General features: G+C 40.4%; 1 protein-coding gene across 1 annotated transcript in view; it reads left to right on the top strand.

Moving 5' to 3' along the window:
- LOC124620075 (dynein axonemal heavy chain 1-like) overlaps positions 1-22,436 on the top strand; it is an 804,068-nt gene that overhangs the window by 619,832 nt on the left and 161,800 nt on the right. The window contains exon 42 of the mRNA XM_047146741.1: positions 9,973-10,198. Coding sequence (XP_047002697.1) covers positions 9,973-10,198 — 226 coding nt within the window. The remainder of the gene's footprint in view (positions 1-9,972; positions 10,199-22,436) is intronic.

Here is a 22,436-nt window from a genome sequence, read left to right as displayed (position 1 = left end):
TCCAAGGAAAGCAAACACAAAGATAATAACCATAGACATAAGAGTAGACAAAAGATAATGTTAAAACTTCCTGGCAGATTAAAACTGTGTGCCCGACCGAGACTCGAACTCGGGACCTTTGCCTTTCGCGGGCAAGTGCTCTACCAACTGAGCTACCGAAGCACGACTCACGCCCAGTACTCACAGCTTTACTTCTGCCAGTACCTCGTCTCCTACCTTCCAAACTTTACAGAAGCTCTCCTGCGAACCTTGCAGAACTAGCACTCCTGAAAGAAAGGATATTGCGGAGACATGGCTTAGCCACAGCCTGGGGGATGTTTCCAGAATGAGATTTTCACTCTGCAGCGGAGTGTGCGCTGATATGAAACTTCCTGGCAGATTAAAACTGTGTGCCCGACCGAGACTCGAACTCGGGACCTTTGCCTTTCGCGGGCAAGTGCTCTACCAACTGAGCTACCGAAGCACGACTCACGCCCAGTACTCACAGCTTTACTTCTGCCAGTACCTCGTCTCCTACCTTCCAAACTTTACAGAAGCTCTCCTGCGAACCTTGCAGAACTAGCACTCCTGAAAGAAAGGATATTGCGGAGACATGGCTTAGCCACAGCCTGGGGGATGTTTCCAGAATGAGATTTTCACTCTGCAGCGGAGTGTGCGCTGATATGAAACTTCCTGGCAGATTAAAACTGTGTGCCCGACCGAGACTCGAACTCGGGACCTTTGCCTTTCGCGGGCAAGAGCTCTAGGAAGGTAGGAGACGAGGTACTGGCAGAAGTAAAGCTGTGAGTACCGGGCGTGAGTCGTGCTTCGGTAGCTCAGTTGGTAGAGCACTTGCCCGCGAAAGGCAAAGGTCCCGAGTTCGAGTCTCGGTCGGGCACACAGTTTTAATCTGCCAGGAAGTTTCATATCAGCGCACACTCCGCTGCAGAGTGAAAATCTCATTCTGGAAACATCCCCCAGGCTGTGGCTAAGCCATGTCTCCGCAATATCCTTTCTTTCAGGAGTGCTAGTTCTGCAAGGTTCGCAGGAGAGCTTCTGTAAAGTTTGGAAGGTAGGAGACGAGGTACTGGCAGAAGTAAAGCTGTGAGTACCGGGCGTGAGTCGTGCTTCGGTAGCTCAGGTGGTAGAGCACTTGCCCGCGAAAGGCAAAGGTCCCGAGTTCGAGTCTCGGTCGGGCACACAGTTTTAATCTGCCAGGAAGTTTCATATCAGTGCACACTCCGCTGCAGAGTGAAAATCTCATTCTGGAAACATCCCCCAGGCTGTGGCTAAGCCATGTCTCCGCAATATCCTTTCTTTCAGGAGTGCTAGTTCTGCAAGGTTCACAGGAGAGCTTCTGTAAAGTTTGGAAGGTAGGAGACGAGGTACTGGCAGAAGTAAAGCTGTGAGTACCGGGCGTGAGTCGTGCTTCGGTAGCTCAGTTGGTAGAGCACTTGCCCGCGAAAGGCAAAGGTCCCGAGTTCGAGTCTCGGTCGGGCACACAGTTTTAATCTGCCAGGAAGTTTCATATCAGCGCACACTCCGCTGCAGAGTGAAAATCTCATTCTGGAAACATCCCCCAGGCTGTGGCTAAGCCATGTCTCCGCAATATCCTTTCTTTCAGGAGTGCTAGTTCTGCAAGGTTCGCAGGAGAGCTTCTGTAAAGTTTGGAAGGTAGGAGACGAGGTACTGTCAGAAGTAAAGCTGTGAGTACCGGGCGTGAGTCGTGCTTCGGTAGCTCAGTTGGTAGAGCACTTGCCCGCGAAAGGCAAAGGTCCCGAGTTCGAGTCTCGGTCGGGCACACAGTTTTAATCTGCCAGGAAGTTTCATATCAGCGCACACTCCGTTGCAGAGTGAAAATCTCATTCTGGAAACATCCCCCAGGCTGTGGCTAAGCCATGTCTCCGCAATATCCTTTCTTTCAGGAGTGCTAGTTCTGCAAGGTTCGCAGGAGAGCTTCTGTAAAGTTTGGAAGGTAGGAGACGAGGTACTGGCAGAAGTAAAGCTGTGAGTACCGGGCGTGAGTCGTGCTTCGGTAGCTCAGTTGGTAGAGCACTTGCCCGCGAAAGGCAAAGGTCCCGAGTTCGAGTCTCGGTCGGGCACACAGTTTTAATCTGCCAGGAAGTTTCATATCAGCGCACACTCCGCTGCAGAGTGAAAATCTCATTCTGGAAACATCCCCCAGGCTGTGGCTAAGCCATGTCTCCGCAATATCCTTTCTTTCAGGAGTGCTAGTTCTGCAAGGTTCGCAGGAGAGCTTCTGTAAAGTTTGGAAGGTAGGAGACGAGGTACTGGCAGAAGTAAAGCTGTGAGTACCGGGCGTGAGTCGTGCTTCGGTAGCTCAGTTGGTAGAGCACTTGCCCGCGAAAGGCAAAGGTCCCGAGTTCGAGTCTCGGTCGGGCACACAGTTTTAATCTGCCAGGAAGTTTCATATCAGCGCACACTCCGCTGCAGAGTGAAAATCTCATTCTGGAAACATCCCCCAGGCTGTGGCTAAGCCATGTCTCCGCAATATCCTTTCTTTCAGGAGTGCTAGTTCTGCAAGGTTCGCAGGAGAGCTTCTGTAAAGTTTGGAAGGTAGGAGACGAGGTACTGTCAGAAGTAAAGCTGTGAGTACCGGGCGTGAGTCGTGCTTCGGTAGCTCAGTTGGTAGAGCACTTGCCCGCGAAAGGCAAAGGTCCCGAGTTCGAGTCTCGGTCGGGCACACAGTTTTAATCTGCCAGGAAGTTTCATATCAGCGCACACTCCGCTGCAGAGTGAAAATCTCATTCTGGAAACATCCCCCAGGCTGTGGCTAAGCCATGTCTCCGCAATATCCTTTCTTTCAGGAGTGCTAGTTCTGCAAGGTTCGCAGGAGAGCTTCTGTAAAGTTTGGAAGGTAGGAGACGAGGTACTGGCAGAAGTAAAGCTGTGAGTACCGGGCGTGAGTCGTGCTTCGGTAGCTCAGTTGGTAGAGCACTTGCCCGCGAAAGGCAAAGGTCCCGAGTTCGAGTCTCGGTCGGGCACACAGTTTTAATCTGCCATGAAGTTTCATATCAGCGCACACTCCGCAGCAGAGTGAAAATCTCATTCCAAAAGATAATGTTGTTTTTACTCCTTTCAGTAATGTTTCTTCCCTCAATATTCTAGTTTTAATCAGAGCAGTAAGATTAGTTTTAAAGTGTGCTAATGCAAGGATTACAGGAAGTTTTCTTCTTTCTATTCTGTTGCTGTGCTCCATATCCAATAAAGTCCCTAAGTTCCTTGTACTAGTTATCATTTTTATTAACGTATTTGGTTTCGGGTATAAAACTGTGCAACAATCCGTGACTGTAACTATCCCTCCACTTCTAGGTCCTCTGACATTTGAAGTGAGCTGCAGTATTCCTAAACAAGTTTGCCTGGACACAAATGCAGGGCTGGATCCCTGAGTAGTTAGGGAATCTAGGGGAGGCAACTATAAGGGACATTCAAAAGTTTCTGTTCAAAGGCCATACAGCCCAGAATTGGTATGCCAAGGAGGCAAAATTGCCATGAACATTTAGGCAATCATCCCATCAACACACCAGGCTGAAGATACCTATTAGATAAAGCACTGTGTCCTGCTGTGTGAGTAAGTCCATAACTGTCTGCAGCACATCCTAGTCCAGCAGGAATTGTCAATCCTTCAAGGCCTTGTTTAAGGGACTGAAGGTGTGATAATCATATAGGAAGATATCAGGACTATAGACCTTGTGCTTGATTGGCTCCCATAATAGATGACGCTGGCCTCCCAGATCAACCGACATTTTGTGTTGAATTTCAACCAGCATAGAACCTGGCGCACAATGATAGTTTAATTCTTCATTCTCTGATTGATGTCTATATGTGTTTATCCTTTGACATCCATGAAAAGAATAATAGCACATTGGTCATGTTCCAACACATTTGGTAAAAACATTGCTGTGGTTGACATTTCTGCATTTCCTGGACGCACATCGGAAAGACACAAATGCCACAGTAATCCCTCGCCTACTAAGCAAAAGAAAGTTAATGGTAAACTCAAATGGATTACAACAGGAATAAAGATCTCTAGTGCTAGAAAGAGAGAGCTCCACAATGAGTTAAAATCAAACAGAAATCCAGATTTTGTTATTTATGTCAAACAGTATAAAGCTGTATTTGGGAAAGTTGTAGCGGCAGCTAAAAAAATGGCAAATAATAAATTCATACGAGAACTCAGAAATAAGACAAAAGCAGTGTGGTCAGTTGTTCAGTCTGAACTAGGAGCCAAAGTAAGACATGAAAATGAAATTATAGTAAACCCTGTTCAGATGTCAAGTTGTTTCAATGAATTCTTCCTAAACGTAGTAAGATCGGATGTGGATATGACATTCTATCAGGGCATCACAAATTTGGAAAACAGCCAGAACACATCTTTTAAACAATTTGAAAAAATAACCCAAAGGGATGTGGAAAAAGAAATATTGTGTCTAAAAAACAAAACCTCACATGGGTGGGATGAAATAACAACATCTGTAATCAAGTATGTGTACGATATTATTTCCCAACCACTGTCAACTATTATAAATCAATCTTATGAACAGGGATGCTTTCCAGAGGTATTGAAATATGGTGAGATCAAACCTCTATTCAAGAAAGGATTGGCAGAAGATATGGGGAATTACCGCCCTATCTCTCTCTTGCCGGTCTTCTCTAAAGTGTTTGAAAAGATTGCAGCAAAACAAATTAATAACTTTCTAACTGTAAATGATATAATTTTTAAAAACCAGTTCGGATTCCAACAGGGTAAAAGCACTGTGAATGCTATAAATAAGTTTATCCAAAAAATATGCTCCACATTAGATAAAGGTAGAAAGGTCACAGGTATATTCTGTGATCTGACTAAAGCTTTTGATTCAGTGAACCATGCATTACTCCTCCACAAATTACAGATGTATGGAATCAGAGACACTGCTTTAAAATGGTTTAGCTCTTATCTGTCAGGTAGGAAACAAAGAGTAATTTTAACTTCAAATGGAACCAATTATTCATCAGACTGGAAAACAGTTCCCCAAGGAGTCCCACAAGGTTCGATATTGGGTCCCTACCTGTTTCTTTTTTACGTAAATGACCTACCACTTGCTATTGATGTTCATTCAGTCTTATTTGCTGATGATACATCAGTTCTAATTGAAAATGAGGTATCTGAAAATATTCCAGAAAAAGCCAAAAATACTTTAGAAAAACTTGAATCTTGGTTCTATCAAAATGGACTAAAACTAAATGTAACTAAAACCAAAATGATGCAATTTGAAGCTAAATCAGTAGAAAGGAGTGAAATAAAGATAACTTGCAATGATCAGGATATCACAGAAGCAAACCACGTGAAGTTCTTAGGCCTAAATCTTGACAAAAATTTAAATTGGAAGGTACACATAGATTACTTAGCAAATAAACTGAACAACTTAGCGTTTGCAATGTGTATTTTGTCAGGTGCCACAAACATGGATACCAGAAAGATAGTTTATCACTGCTACTTTGAGTCAGTTATTCGTTATGGCATAATCTTCTGGGGAAATTCAGCAAATGTCACTAGGCTCCTAGTATTACAAAAGAAAGTAATTAGAAACATGTGTGTTGCAAAAAAATGGGAATCCTGTCGACCACTGTTAAAAAATTTAAAAATACTATCTATCCCCTCACTTTACATACATGAGATGGTGGTGTTCCTATATAGAAATCAACTACACTAGACAATTTCCGTTTTGACCACAACTACAGCACTCGCCACAGAGATAACTTCAAACTTCCAACACATCATTTAAAACTTTATGCCCAAACGCCAGAGTATATGGGGTTAAAAATTTTCAATAAAATATAAGGCAGTAATATATTTAAAATGGAGATTGGTTCACTGAAAAGATTGCTCTTTACTCTCCTGGTGGAAAAGTGTTATTATTCTGTCGATGAATTCATTGAGGACAGCTTCACAATCTGAACACAGGGATTGTAATACATTTATTATTTTATGTACATGTGTAGCTGTAACTTAGAAATGTAAAATATAATGTAAACTTTTGTATTTCTCTTAAAAAAGTGAAAAAAGTTTCTTTTGTAAATCTTGACATGTCTCCTGTACATCAAATCAAATGATTTGAAAATTGTATGTAATGAGATGAATAAACCACATAACATAACATATATACCCTCATCAGAGTAACACTATGCATAATTGATACAGGAGCACCCTCTCAAACATAAACATTTTGATTACCAACCTGCACATTCAGACTAAAAAATTCCTGGTTTCATTTATAACCTGTCTCCATCATTCTTAATAGAAGTCTTTGGATTTTGGGGAGAGAGAAAGAATAAAGAAATGTATAGAAATAGGAACAGTAGGAGAAATGTCAGTGGCTAGATCTTGTTTAATGTGGATCTCAGCTTGTAAATAAGTGCCTCATACACTGTGATTTTGAAGTTGTTCATCACAACACTTGTAGTGTGATAACATTCCAGGGGACTACCGTGATTATAGTATACACCAGTTATGGCTTCATTGCCAGTCCACATGCCATAGTTTCATCTGTTATTGCAGCCATTGTGAGTGGCACCATATGTAATAGTTACTCATCCGTCTGCTTGGACATCGAGTGTTACCCATTTTGCCTCAGTTGATGTGTAGAGTCTTACGTGATTGTGCTTCAGTTGTGCATGTCTTGTGTATCTACAGGATACTCCTTAATTGCCAAATGTAGCTAATTGGATGCAATATGTGATGGCTAACAGCGATGAGGTACTCCAGTCTTTGGATGCAGAATGGCAATACGGTACTCCGATCTTAATGTTCCAGGAAAGGTTTTAAAGGTTGTGACAGAATGACATTTTAAAAATGTGGGGGATTGTAGAAGATGAAAATTTGAACATTTTGATAGAAGTGAACTATATCCAGAAATGTTAAATAATGTTTCTACATTCCCCACTGGGCTGTTGAAAATCAATGCAGTACCTGTATGAGAAAGTACCAGGTGTGATTCACAGTGGACTTTTGGCGATCACCATATCTGGCCACACGTCTTACTAGATCATTTGAATGGTGCAAGGTTTTTGAACTGTCTGGACTATGCCTTGCCTCAATTTCTGAAAGATGTTCCTTGCAGTTGCAGACTGCTTTGTGGTTTCTGACCTCACCTCTCCTGACTTTTTCCTCTTGGGTTAACTAAGGTCCTTTGTGTACTCAGCACCAGTTGTACCAATAGCTGAGCTTATTAAGCACATCTTTACATCATTTGGTACAGTAAAAAGTTAGGATGGAATCTTGCAGAGAATCACACAAAACATGATTAATCACAGCACATTGCGTAAAGAGATTGATGGTTGTCACATTGAACATTAATTTTCAATCTACAGTGGTGAAGCAACAGATTAGATTTACAGTATTTGCTTGTACTCTACTGTCAGTAAATGTTTTTCAGAGTACAGTATTCTGGTGTTTCATTTAGCCTACCAAATGCGCAGACAGGACATAGTGCTGTGGAGACTGTATTTCACTTTTCTGGGTACAGGTTCCTTATATCAAAATTTCATCCTCTACAATCTCCCAAATTTTTAAAATGTCATTCTGTTGCACCCTCTACACAGCATCTTCTCAGTTCACTGCTGAACCTCCAAACAAGTTCACTTAAAGTAAATGTTGTGTGACTTGGACCTCCCATTGGGTAGACCGTTCACCAGGTGCAAGTTTTCCAATTTGACACCACTCTGGTGACTTGCGTGTCAATGGGGATGAAATGATGGATGATTAGGACTACACAACAAAAATCTCTGACCCAGCTGGGAACTGAACTCAGGCCCTTAGGATTGACATTATGTCATGCTGACCACTCAGCTATGAAGGGCGGACAGCAAGTTCACTGAGCTTGGGATATAAAACCATCCCAAAAGTTCAGATAAGATTTTGGTAACTAGCTGTCTCACAATATAAAAAATGATTAAAATATTGAAGGAATTCAAACATAATTTGTAAAACCTGGCTCCACTGGTCCTACAAACTACAAGCCAGTAGAAATTCAGTGTTGTAGTTAGTTTTTAAAATTAGGTACCATTGATAGAAGAAATTCACACTTAACTTAATCCTTTCAATGCTTAGTTCATGCAAACATTTCAGCTGCTGTGTGTAGTGTAACTCACCTAACGCCAGTCCCAACTGCGCTGGCCGTTTTTGTCACACAGTGCAGTGCACCTACTGTGCTGAATTGTCATCACTGATGTGTCTGCTTATTTGTTTACTAATATTCACAAAACTTTACACTGAAGGAAAAGGCTATCTTCCATAAATTCTTTCAAGTATAGTGTAGACCAAGAAATGGGCTAAAACATATTCCCACACTGCTTCTTTTTCACCACTACTGCTATTCCTTCCTTTTGTTTTACGTACTGCAACTGACATATTTTCTCCAGGTCGGATTGCTTTCCAAGATGATTCAGTAATGCATGGAAAGTGTTTTTCTCATAGCTGCATGATGTTTTCTGATAGTTACCCCCTTTATTTTGTTCATTCTTTGTGATGCTTCACCAAAATTTCAAGAACAATAGTTAGTGGGAACTTGGACATAGACAGGTATCAAGAATGTATTACATGCATGTGTAGTGTGTGAATAAATAAATTTTTGTACCCCCTTTTTTTTCAAATGCATTCATTCACAATTATTAGGTCTGTTTTTCCAGTTGATCCTGTTCCAACTGTATGACATGTGGACAACATATAGATGTCTCTTTTGTCATGCCACTTGAACACCATTAGTGTGCTAATCAAGATAATTTCCAGTTCTCAGCTTCTGCAACCAGAGTTCAAAATTTTGCATCTTTTTTTTTCTATTCACATGAAATGTACCTACTGCATTATTTTCTGAGCCATGCAAATAATGGAAGAGAACTGGATTTGTGTACCAGTTGTCAATGTACAATGTTGATCTAATTCCTAATTATGTTTCCAGAAGTATTGTAACTACATTGTCCATTTATTAGAAATCTTACTGTGAACACTTTACCTGATGGCAGGTGAGTACAGGAAACATGAGGTACCATTTCCTCATTATCGAGCTGCTGAAGAGCTAGGATTGACTAAAGCCAAAGATGAATGCAAAATTCAACGACTCTATCACTATTCATAAGTAACCTTTCTACTTCTGAATTTATCAATCCTCTCTGCACACCTTCGAAGAGCTTCACAACACATTCCTGTATTGTAATCTGGATGAAAAGTGTGAATGGTAAATAGAAAGCATCATTTGACACCAGTGAGCAATATTCATTAAGTTGTTAGTATCACTGTACTAAAGGGCCGTAGGTTACATCATGTATTCATGTCACAAACAGCGAAATTAATATGTCCGGCATGAACACTGGCGACATTATTGCCTCCTACTGCATATGTCTTTTTGCCATCATGTGTGTGTGCACTTTTGTGATTGAGTACACACTGCAAGCATTTATAGACTTAAGCAAGACCCACAGTGTATAAAATAGAGAAAGGGTCTCTAGAATGAAATCAGAAAAAAGAAGCTTTTACATACCACTCAGTGGCAGGCAGGAACATCAACTTAATGGTGACACAAAAGCTTAATTTTGCAACAAGTAGAGTGTAGGAAGAATCTAAAAATTAAGCAGAACACCTGGATCAGTAGAGGCCTGGCTGTACAGTATGATAGGGAAACCATCACTGAATTTGAAGTTATTGAGATGTTATTTGTATTTTATGTGATGTTATATGTGAAAATGCAGCATTCTCCTACAACAGACTCATTTTGTTTATGGGAAACAGTGTTTTTAAACATTTCCTGCCCAGATTTCAATCTAAAGTTACGAAATTCATGCCGTCTATAAGTATCTGTTATTTTAATACAGAATAGCTTACTTTATGCTTTAACATTTGTGTTGACACAAAGCTGTATCCGAATTTTCAGATGTGTGCACTACAATCATGGTATTGAAGTAAAAATTTAGTGGTCTTCCTTTTTCTTTTGTTTACAGTGGCTTACAGGATCAACTGTTGGCACTTGTTGTAATGCAGGAACGGCCAGATCTAGAGGAGGCACGTAGTTCACTTATTGTAAGCAGTGCACAAATGAAAAATGAACTCAAAGAAATTGAGGATCGAATCCTGCACAGATTGAGTGTGTCAGAGGGCTCACCTGTAGATGACATTGACCTTATTGTCACTCTTGAGGCATCTAAAGTCAAAAGTGAGGAGATAAAGGTAAATAGATTCAATTTATCCCCCAGCTCCCTAAAAGCCAGTAACTATAATATCTAATTTTCAATGACATTTTGAATAGGAATAAATGTTTCCATTTATTGGCTGTATGGCTTAATAGTGAACTGCAAAACTACATATCCATAGTTCTTAAGATTGATCTCCAGCCAAACCTAAGGTCTTTATCTGCCACCACTTCTTTCACTTCTGTCACTGTTTGTTAAAGTGAAAAATGCTGAGTTGCACTGTGGTTTTGTGTCCACACTAAATCTCCCTATAACTGGCTGGATTAGTTAGTTCAAATGTTGTTCTCAGCCTAATGAAACACTGCAGTGTTTAAACCAACTGTCAGGGTGATGACAGCTTTACTTTTTTAGTTGAGGCATTGACTGGTGGATAGGCCCATAAACAAATGGATATGTTGACACACACACACACACACACACACACACACACACACACACACACACGCACACAGAAATACCATAATTTTAACATAGTATATACTGATGGTTCCAAAACGGGGGACACTATTGGCTGTTCTATCTTTTTACTCAATTGAATCTTTAGAATACATCTTTTCAATCAGCTTGATGTATTTCATACCAATGTCTATGCAAATCTGTGAGCAATGGATCACATGAGACATGACTGGGAGGCGAAATTCTTCATCTCAGTTCCCTCAGTATTCAGCAGACCATCTAGCACATTATGTGCCCAGCATATGAAACAGTCCAGAATATTCAGGACACCATTTTTATATGCAAAGAAATGGAAAAGAGGTGTCACTCTGTTGAGTACCTGAACTGTTCGAAATTTGTGAGAATGGTGTGTCCGATTCCACAGCAAAGGAGGTATGTCCTCTACCCAATTTCATTCAATGTGCTATCCCTCTGTGGGCCACAATGGCATTGCTGAGAAGGTCCATAGTGTCTCTATGGAAGGAAAATGGGTGCAAAAAGTGGATAACAAGTTTAAGTCAATAAAAGGGGAGGCAATCAGTGACCAATTATAGAGATTTTGAAGTGTGATTAACACATCATAGAGTAGGACATAGCTTCTGGTAGCTTCACTTCCTTCTCAGATGTGAGGTGCTGTCAGTTAATGATGCTTTTGGAGTACTGCTTCCAGTTAGTCAGTTTGTAACAGAGAGTATTTTATGTCCTGCCCAGAGGGCAGAAGCCAGTTTATTAGCAGACCTGCCACCAACTCTAAATAACTGTGAGATGAATGTGATTCTTATTTTAAAATTTTGTGTTGTGTCTGACCTTTTACTTAAACTTTGGACAGGAAGTTTTGTGCATACAGAGAATAGTTGACCCATTCAGTTATGATGTAAATGATCATCCAATCATTTTATCTAGGCTTTATATTTCATATCTTTTCTGGTCTGGTAGCTGTGTTTTGATAGTATCCACGTATCTTAAACACAGACTGTGTTAATATTTTTCAGTTTCGTTAACAGTTTTCAGTTTCATACACTTAAGTCTGGTTGAGTGTATTAATGTGGAAAAGAGTGTGAGAGAATAAATGTGATCTCATCTAGCTTTTGAAATGTTGATATTTCACCCAAATTTCTCTCTCAAAAGTATTTGGAAGGGCACTGATAACCATGATGTTCAGTGCCTTAAACAAGAGCAAACAACAACAATGAAAAATTACTGTCATCTGGCATAGTCAACTTTCTACCTGCTGCCTGTGACACACCAGCAGGGCAGAAAGTTATAAGTATAGCTTTTTTCTTTTTCAATTCTCAAGTTGTCTGTGTGATTTTTTGTGTCAGTAGCTTAATCTTGCACTTCAGTAACTGTAAAATGTAGATTCCTTAAGTCTGTAGCATAGTTGTCATTTCTTTTGAACAGCTGGTTACAAATCACAGTAAGGCATCACCCTCCATTGGTAACATGTCAGGAGGGTAGCAAATTGCATACTTAGCTTTCTCTGTGTCTTTTGTAATTTAGTTATTAAGTTAGTTATGCTGGGATGGATATATTGTGTGTGGATGCAGGATCTCAGATTGCAAACAGCTGAAGACACTTTTGACCATTGTTTCTTCAGGTTTCTTACGGGGCGGGGAGGGGGGGGGGGGGTGTTAGTAGTGATGGCGGAGAATGTGGTGTGTCACATTAGGCACCTCAAGTGTTCCATCCATGGACTCTGCTGCCAATACACCTTACAGTGTTACAGTGTACTTGTCACAGTAGATCTGCCCTCACCATAGGGGTGTTCGGTAAAGCAATCAAATCACTCAAGGGGAAGGATCAGCCTGGAGGCTGGCTGTCTGACCTCACCCCATTCACTGTGTGGGTGCACAGATGGCCACTCCTTCACTAGGGTCCAAACAGTCACACAGGAAGAGGGGTTTGCTTCTTATTGGGAACTCCAATGTTAGGCGTGTTACGTAGCCCCTTACGTAAATAACGTCCAGGGCCTGAAAGAACTCCAATGTGCACTCAGTATGTCTGCCAGGAGCCTCATCTGAGACGCGGAGGAGGCCCTGCCTGCAGCTATCGAGCATGCAGGTTGCAGTTGTCTGGAATTAATGGCTCGTGTCAGCTCTAATGACTCTTATAGCTTGGGTTTTGGGTGAAGACTGCTGGCCTAGTGCATGGGCTGCATGCAGAGCTCACAATTTACAGCATCATTCCCAGAGTTCATCAGGGTGCTTCAGTTTGGTGCCAAGTAGAGGGCCTCAACCAGAGATTTCCATGAACCATGAACCTTGCCGTTGGTGGGGAGGCTTGCGTGCCTCAGCGATACAGATGGCCAAACTGTAGGTGCAACCACAATGGAGGGGTATCTGTTGAGAGGCCAGACAAACGTGTGGTTCCTGAAGAGGGGCAGCAGCCTTTTCAGTAGTTGCACGGACAACGGTTTGGATGATTGACTGATCTGGCCTTGTAACACTAACCAAAACGACCTTGCTGTGCTGGTACTGCGAACGGCTGGAAGCAAGGGTAAACTACAGCCATAATTCTTCCCGAGGGCATGCAGCTTTACTGTATGGTTAAATGATGATGGCGTCCTCTTGGGTAAAATATACCAGAGGTAAAATAGTCACCCCATTCGGATCTCCGGACGGGGACTACTCAAGAGAACGTCATTATCAGGAGAAAGAAAACTGGTGTTCTACGGATCGGAGCCTGAAATGTCAGATCCCATAATCGGGCAGGTAGGTTAGAAAATTTAAAAAGGGAAATGGATAGGTTAAAGTTAGGTATAGTGGGAATTAGGGAAGTTCGGTGGAAGGAGGAACAAGACTTTTGGTCAGGTGAATACAGGATTATAAATACAAAATCAAATGGATTATTCAGGAGTAAGTTTAATAATTAATAAAAAAATAGGAGTGTGGGTAAGCTACTACAAGCAGCATAGTCATCGCATTTTATTTGTGGCCAAGACATACATGAAGCCCATGCTTACTACAGTAGTACAAGTTTATATGCCAACTAGCTCTGCAGATGACGAAGAAATTGATGAAATGTATGATGAGATTAAAGAAATTATTCAGATAGTGAAGGGAGATGAAAATTTAATAGTCATGGGTGCAGTAGCCACCGGAAAGATCGCAGGAGGTGCACATCGGCACGGCGCGTCACGGACGGTAGTTGCCGCAAGTAGAGTCCCGTCCACCAGAGGGCACATGAGAATTTGGACACGACCTCTGCCAGTGTAACTATAACAACAACAACTCAGGCAGCACGGGCCGTGCCCAGTCAGTTAACATCGGGCATGCCTAGGACACAGTCCCGGTCTACGCTAAGTGAAGTGCGACGTAAATGTGAACAGTGTTACTACAATGGGTGACTGGAATTCGATAATAGAGAAAGGAAGAGAAGGAAACTTAGTAGGTGAATATGGATTGGGGGTAAGAAATGAAAGAGGAAGCCACCTGGTAGAATTTTGCACAGAGCATAACTTAATCATATCTAACACTTGGTTCAAGAATCATGAAAGAAGGTTGTACACATGGAAGAAGCCTGGAGATACTGGAAGGTATCAGATAGATTATATAATGGTAAGACAGAGATTTAGGAACCAGGTTTTAAATTGTAAGACATTTCCAGGGGCAGATGTGGACTCTGACCACACTCTATTGGTTATGAACTGTAGATTAAAACTGAAGAAACTGCAAAAGGGTGGGAATTTAAGGAGATGGGACCTGGATAAACTGACTAAACCAGAGGTTGTACAGAGTTTTAGGGACAGTATAAGGGAACAATTGACAGGAATGTGGGAAAGAAATACCGTAGAAGAAGAATGGGTAGCTTTGAGGGATGAAGTAGTGAAGGCAGCAGAGGATGAAGTAGGTAAAAAGATGAGGGCTAATAGAAACCCATGGGTAACAGAAGAAATATTGAATTAAATTGATAATGGAGAAAATACAAAAATGCAGTAAATGAAGCAGGCAAAAAGGAATACAAACGTCTCAAAAATGAGATCAACAGGAAGTGCAAATTGGCTAAGCAGGGATGGCTAGAGGACAAATGTAAGGAAGTAGAGTCTTATCTCATTAGGGGTAAGATATAATAATAATGGCGTGTGACGAGGGCCTCCTGTTGGGTAGACCGCCCGCCTGGTGAAAGTCTTTCGATTTGACGCCACTCCAGTGACTTGCGCGTTGATGGGGATGAAATGATGATGATTAGGACAACACAACACCCAGTCCCTGAGCGGAGAAAATCTCCGATCCAGCCGGGAATTGAACCTGGGCCCTTAGGATTGACAGTCTGTTGTGCTGACCACTCAGCTACTGGGGGCGGACAGGGGTAAGATAGATACTGCCTACAGGAAAATTAGAGATTAGAGACACCTTTGGAGAAAAGAGAACCACTTGTATGAATATCAAGAGCTTAGATGGAAACCCAGTTCTAAGCAAAGAAGGTAAGGCAGAAAGGTGGAAGGAGTATATTGAGGGTCTATACAAGGGCGATGTACTTGAGGACAATATTATGGAAATGGAAGAGGATGTAGATGAAGATGAAATGGGAGATACGATACTGCGTGAAGAGTTTAACAGAGCACTGAAAGACCTGAGTCGAAACAAGGCCCCGGGAGTAGGCAACATTCCATTAGAACTACTGACAGGCTTGGGAGAGCCAGTCCTGACAAAACTCTACCATCTGGTGCGTAAGATGTATTAGACAGGTGAAATACACTCAGACTTCAAGATCCCAAAGAAAGCAGGTGTTTACAGATATGAAAATTACTGAACTATCAGTTTAATAACTCACAGCTGAAAAATACTAACGCGAATTCTTTGCAGACAAATGGAAAAACTGGCAGAAGCTGATCTCGGGGAAGATCAGTTTGGATTCCGTAGAAATATTGGAACATGTGAGGAAATACTGACCCTACGACTTATCTTAGAATATTAAGAAAAGGCAAACCTACGTTTCTAGCACTTGTAGACTTAGAGAAAGCTTTTGACAATGTTGACTGGAATACTCTGTTTCAAATTCTGAAGGTGGCAGGGGTAACATACAGGGAGCGAAGGGCTGTTTACAATTTGTACAGAAACCAGATGGCAGTTATAAGATTCGAGGGGTATGAAAGGGAAGCAGTGGTTGTGAAGGGAGTGAGACAGGGTTGTAACCTCTCCCCGATGTTGTTCAATCTGTATATTGAGCAAGCAATAAAGAAAACAAAAGAAAAATTTGGAATATGTATTAAAATCCATGGAGAAGAAATAAAATCTTTGAGGTTTTCCGATGACATTGTAATTCTGTCAGAGACAGCAAAGGACCTGGAAGAGCAGGTGAACGGAATGGACAGTGTCTTGAAAGGAGGATATAAAATGAACATCAACAAAAGCAAAATGAGGATAATGGAATGTAGTCAAGTTAACTTGGGTGATGCTGAGGGAATTAGATTAGGAAATGAGACACTTAAAGTAGTAAAGGAGTTTTGCTATTTGGGGAGCAAAATAACTGATGATGGTTGAAGTAGAGAGGATACAAAATGTAGACTGGCAATGGGAAGGAAACCGTTTCTGAAGAAGAGAAATTTGTTAACATGGAGTATAGATTTAAGTGTCAGGAAGTCGTTTATGAAAGTCTTTGTGTGGAGTGTAGCCATGTATGGAAGTGAAACATGGACGATAAGTAGTTTAGACAAGAAGAGAATAGAAGCTTTCGAAATGTGGTGCTACAGAAGAATGCTGAAGATTAGATGGGTAGATCACATAACTAATGAGGAGGTATTGAATACAATTGGGGAGAAGACTGCTGGCCTAGTGCATGGGCTGCATGCATAGCTCACAATTTACAGCATCATTTCCAGAGTTGTTCAGAGTTCTCCGTTTCGTTGCCAAGTAGAGGGTCTCAGCCAGAGATTTTCTCAGCTCTGTGACAATCTTGGCTGCGGATTTCTGAGCTGTGTTGCAGTGAGAATAGTAGGGTTCCCCTTGATAGGTCAGGGGAACACTTCACAAAGGAAGCAGCTACTGAGGCAGCAAAGTACTTACGCAGTGCACATGGCATTTCTGTAGGCTAGACTGTGATTATTGAAAAGACAGATTAGATGCCATAGGAGCAGGAATGTTCATTGCAGCCAACAAAAATATTGTCTCTGTGTTCATTTTGAGTGCGACTGTGAAGTTATATGGACATGTATAACTGGTCTAGGTGCAATCTGACTACAGAGCCCTTGCTGTGGAAAGAGATGTAAGGAATGTAGATATAACTAAAAGTGGTATGTTTATGTGTAAAAGAAAATTTAATTGTAATAAATTTAAGAGGGCATTAGCCAGTGAAAAATGGGAACTAGTTTAAAATGCAAAAATGTCGATGATAAATTGGAAAATTTCTGTAAACTATTCAATAAAACTGATAATGAAACCTGTTCTTTAGTAAAACAAGTAAACAAAGCTATTAATCGCAAAGCTGAGGATTTCCCTCCAGAAATCGTTGAACTGAGAGAGAACATGAAAGACTGTTACATACTGTTTAGAGATACTAAATTACAGTACTATTTAACAAAAGATAAACTGCTCAGAAAAGGAATACAGAGATAAGTTAACTAGCCTTAAAGCTCATAAATATGCCTGTTAGATAAGCAACTCAACCTGTGTTAGTAAAACAGCTTGGAAAATAATGTACATATAAAGAATGTGGTAAACAGCAACTCATCGACACGCCAGCATAACATCAAAAGAAAATGACGGTATAACGAATGACCCAAAAGAAGTGTGTGAGAAATTCATAGAGATGTTTAACACAATTGGCACAAATGAAACACGTGGCAGGGCACCCTGTTTAAATGTTACAAAAACAAGCCAATCTTTTTTCATTGTTTCATTTAGTCTAAGATCTGAGATTCATATATTTTTAGAAAAAAGGGTCTTTCATCATACAAGTGTACCAAATCTAGAAATATTGAATACACCATATTGTTTAGGAGCCACAGTTTTAATTTCTTTTTTAGTTCTGTAATGGTCGATTTGGATCTATTAGGGTGGAAACAATTCAGTAGTTTTATGCCTGCATAGTGAGGGTTTTTCTCGTAAAGTGTGGTTCAGTGAGAGATATTGTCGGATCTCTCTCTACCTCTAGTGTTGTGTTCATGTGTTTCTTTATTAAATGTTTTGTTACTGTTTAGTGCCATAATGATTATCTCAAGTACATATAAGTTATGAACAGTTAGTATTTTAAATTCTTTAAACAAATTTCTGCAAGATTCCATATCACATTTCCTTCCCATAATTCTAAGTGCCATCTCCTGTAGGACAAATACTCTTTTCATATATTCTTTACTGCTGGATCCCCATATCTCTACCCATTAGCTTAGATGTAATTCAAATAGTGTAAAATATATTTGCCTCAGAGTGTTAACGTTACAAAAAGATGTCAGTTTTCTTGGGGCATATACGGCAGTAGATAGCTTTTTGCAAATATTATTTACATGGCCAGACCAGTTTAATTCTGCATCAAGTGTCTGGCCAAGAAATGTCACAACCAAAGAAACTCACAAGATACTTCAATGTGGTGTGCCCCAAAGAATTATACTTGGGCCTTTTCTGTTTCTTGTGTACTTTAATAATTTAACTGAGCCCAAAAACTGCAAGGCTGTAAGCTATACTAATGACACATTTTTTTTCAGCTGGGACTGTGTTATGAAAACTTCTCCAAACAGTAGTGAAATCAATTATAATTTTCTGTCACGTTATCTTACTGCAAATAAGCTACTCATATCTAAAGAGACGACAGTGACGATGCAGTTTATGCTTATCTATAATCACAACATAAATATAACTCTATTTACACCTCCATTGGCCCTGAGCTACACAAACAAACACATATTTTTGGAAATAATTGTTGATATCATGGAAAGAACATATAGACCATATGTGTGAGAAAATCAATACAATTGTGTGTATACTGTAAAGGGTCTCAGCCTTCTTGGGTCTCAGCCTTCCTGTGCTGTGATAGCTTGAGACAAATATATGTACATATCTTCATTAGGGTATTGAGATGTGGGGTGGGCACCAACTTTCTATACAGACAGACAGGGTCTTCAGACTGCAAAATAGGCAGTAAGAGTGGTAACTAAGGTAAACATGAGAGAGCCCTGCAGAGAAATCTGCAGGGAAATATAAAATACTAACCATCTACTCTATGTACACCCTTCAGACAGTTACGTTTGTGGAACAAAATCTAGAATATAATATAACAAACAGTAATGTGCATAGGTACAATACACATAGAAGGGAAAACTTTTACAGAATTGCAAGTCAAAAAGGCTGCAGGCTGTAGTGCACATACAATAGGAACTGTCTTTATAACAGGCTTCCATCTGACCTTACGACAGCTAACATGAATACTTTAAAGAATAAATTTAAGCATCTATTAATAGAGAAAAGCTGTTATTGAGTAGCAGATTTCAAGTTGTAGTATCCCTTTGTAAAACAGTGTATATAGCATAAGTTTGTTTTTGCAACACAAAAATGATAATTTCTGATCTTCACACACTATATCGGTGTATGTATTTATATTTCAAGTTGTAAAGTGTCTCTATAAAACAGTGAATATAACATGTTTGTTTGTAACATGTTTGTTTTTCTAACAAAAGCATAATAATTTCTTACTGTTACTATTTAGATCGATGTGTGCATGTATGTACATTAACTAGACCTTTGTATATGTGAACTAAAATCTGTGACAATGTCAAAAAACTGATTGTTTTGTGGACAGCAAACAGACAACGAAATAAAAAATAAACATGTGCAATGATGAGCAGTCCTTTCCAAATATGCTGAATCTCTTGCTGAGGCCGTGGCAGAGCAGAATTACCATCCCCTCCTTGCACAGAAAAAGATCTCCAATGCCTTGTCTTCCCAGTCACCCATCATACTTACTGACCAGTCACAAAGGAGTGCCTTCCTTTTCACGACTCAGTACACACCAGGACTGGAGCAGCTGAACCTCGTTTTCACCAAGAGTTTCAGCTATCTCCCACTACGCCATGAAATGAGTAATATTCTACCTACCACTGACACAGTGGTATTCTGCAGTCCTCCAGCCTATGCAAAATACCTGTCCAGCCAAATTCCACTGCTATTCCTAACTCCTTGTTCAATGGCTCACATCCCTGCAAATGTGCCAGATGCAAATCCTATCGCATACGTCCTCCCACTACTATCTGCTCCAGTCCTGTCACAGGCGTTTCTTATTCCCTTAACTCGCAGGGACATCTGTGAAAGTAGTCATCTTCCATCTTAGCTGCAACCACTGCTCGCCATTTTGTGTGAACAGCTACTGCCAAACTGTGGCCATGAGACAGCTGGAACACCCAGTTGGACCACAATACCTGTTGCTTGACTTTAGTGAGTGCTTCACAGCCTGTACCATCTGTATTCTTCCCACCAACACCATACATACATACTTACTGTTCAATACTACAGCCCCTTCTAGAGCCATGACATCTTTTGTCACTTGCCTCGATTCTTCTTTGCCCATTGGTTTCCTTCTCCAATTCCTGACTCCCATTGCTTTGATGTCCTCATCCATACCTTCAAGCCACTTTCTCCTTCTCCTTTTGAACTTTCCAATAAAGACTTTCTTAACACTCTTGAGTTTCTGCCATTCTCTGTATGTGACCAACCCATCTTATTTTTCGTACTTACTCTGTAGCAGTCTTCCTCTCTCACTTCCCCCAATATCTTTCTCAAAATCTTCCTTTCCCATCTCAGTGACCCAGTGACCACCCTACTTCCCTTGTAGTCATCACCCAGTCTCCCAATCCATACATTTCTGAAGGGTTTAAAATAGTGAGATATATTTTGATTTTTATACTCTTATTAACATTCCTTCCACTTGCTATCCTTTTTTGATTTTCTGCTGCCGTCCAATTACCTTCTCTTATTACCAAACCTAGATATTTAAATACTTCCACTATTTGATATTCTTTAGTGTTCATTTTAAATGAGATCTTTTCACTATCTCTACTAGGACCTCCCGTCATCATATACTTTGTTTTTCCTATATCCTCTTCCAGTCACAACTTCTGTGCTACTCCTTCCAATACAGCACCATTTCCTTCAAAGCTCTGACGTGGATTGCAACTAAGGCTACATATCAACGTATGCCACCACGTGGACCTGCTCATTACATATTGATCTCATTGAGTTCATTGGCATTTCCTGAATTTCCTCCTCTAATGCTAAGTTAAAGAATAGCACAGAGTTCACACCTCCTTGCCACAGCCCCATACCTAACTTGAACTCACCTGATGACTCTTGTTATGTTCTGACCTTATAAAATGTTGCTTTCATTGTTATTTCTGCCAACCTCACTTGTTTTAGGGGGATTCTAATATCTTTAATACTTTTAAGAATCTTATTCTTGTCTAGACTGTTGTATGCTTGTTTAAAATCAGTGTACAACAAATGAAATTGCTTGTCTCGATAAAAATAACTGGTCATTGTGGGTCTATTTCTTCTAAATCCAATCTCTTAATCTCCAGTATCCTTTCCACCCTGCTTTCCAGTCAAGAAGATAAAATCGTACTACACAGCTCATGTGTTGTATGTAAGAGAGTAATCCTGTGGTAACTGCTGCATTCTAACTTATTGCCTTTCTTACATAATGGCCAGATTATTCCCATGCTCTGAACTTTAGGCATTTCTTTCTTTGCCCATGTTTACTTTATTAATTTATTAATGGCCACTTGTATCTTCTTTCCCCAAAATTTTAATAATGCAGCCTTTCTGCCTTCTTCTTCTGTCACTGTATTATTCTTTAAGTTTTTAATTGCATTCTTCACTTTTCTGTAAGTCTGATGGTTTGACTTCCTGCTCCTCCACTTGTATTCTAATTCCAGTTATGAATCCAGTTCCTCCTGTTCTTCATTCAAGGCTTTCTCTCTGTTACCTCCTTCCTTCCTTTGAGTAACTCAGTAAAATAATTGTGCCATATTCCCAAAGCTATGCTTTTATCTCAAGTTAGTTTCCATCTTCATTCTGGTAGAAGACTGCTCTCATTTGGAAGCCTTTCTTCAGTTCTCTAGATTTTTCATAAAACTTTCATATCTCATTATTGCCCCTCATTTTGTCCAACAACTCTATCTTCGCCCTTTCATTCTGGCTTTCTTCACACTGCATAACTTAGCCACTCATTTCTTCTTCTATCTATACTCTTCCAACACTAGTATTGTTTTCCTTCACAGCATTCTTTGCCTCACTTTATTCATCTTTAAATTATCAATGAGCACTCCTCATCAAAACATTTAACTGTTCTTTTGTGTTTTACACCCCCCCCCCCCCCCCCCCCACTACTTCCTCTGCAGCAGTCTCGCATTTAGTTTCTGCATCATTTTCCTTCCTTGTATATTCTTTCCTCTTGTCTCAAAAATCTCTTTTAATTTCTTTTTGTATTCTTCCTGCTTTTCTTTAATTTGGAGACTTTCTATACTGTGTTTTGCTTTCCACTAGTCTTTGTGTTTCTTGCCATATTTATCTTCTGTCTATATCTGATAAATCTTTCACTATACCTCAAAGAACACAGCCTCTCACTAACTACTGTGAAACTAATTATATTTCCCATCATTGAGCTATATATAATGGCCTGTATCTCCTTCACTATGTATTGGTCTGTGTTTCCTGAATGCTATCATTCCTTGTCCTTTCCACCATATTTCTTGAAGTGCCACTATTTTCATTCTATATTTATCTATTTCTTCTCTAATTTCTTGCAGTCTGCCATGTTTCGTAAGTGTCCTCACATTCCAGATGGTTATCATACTA

Source organism: Schistocerca americana, chromosome 6 (assembly GCF_021461395.2).
Source record: "Schistocerca americana isolate TAMUIC-IGC-003095 chromosome 6, iqSchAmer2.1, whole genome shotgun sequence".
Classification (NCBI taxonomy): domain Eukaryota; kingdom Metazoa; phylum Arthropoda; class Insecta; order Orthoptera; family Acrididae; genus Schistocerca; species Schistocerca americana.
This window is presented reverse-complemented; position numbering and strand designations above follow the sequence as displayed.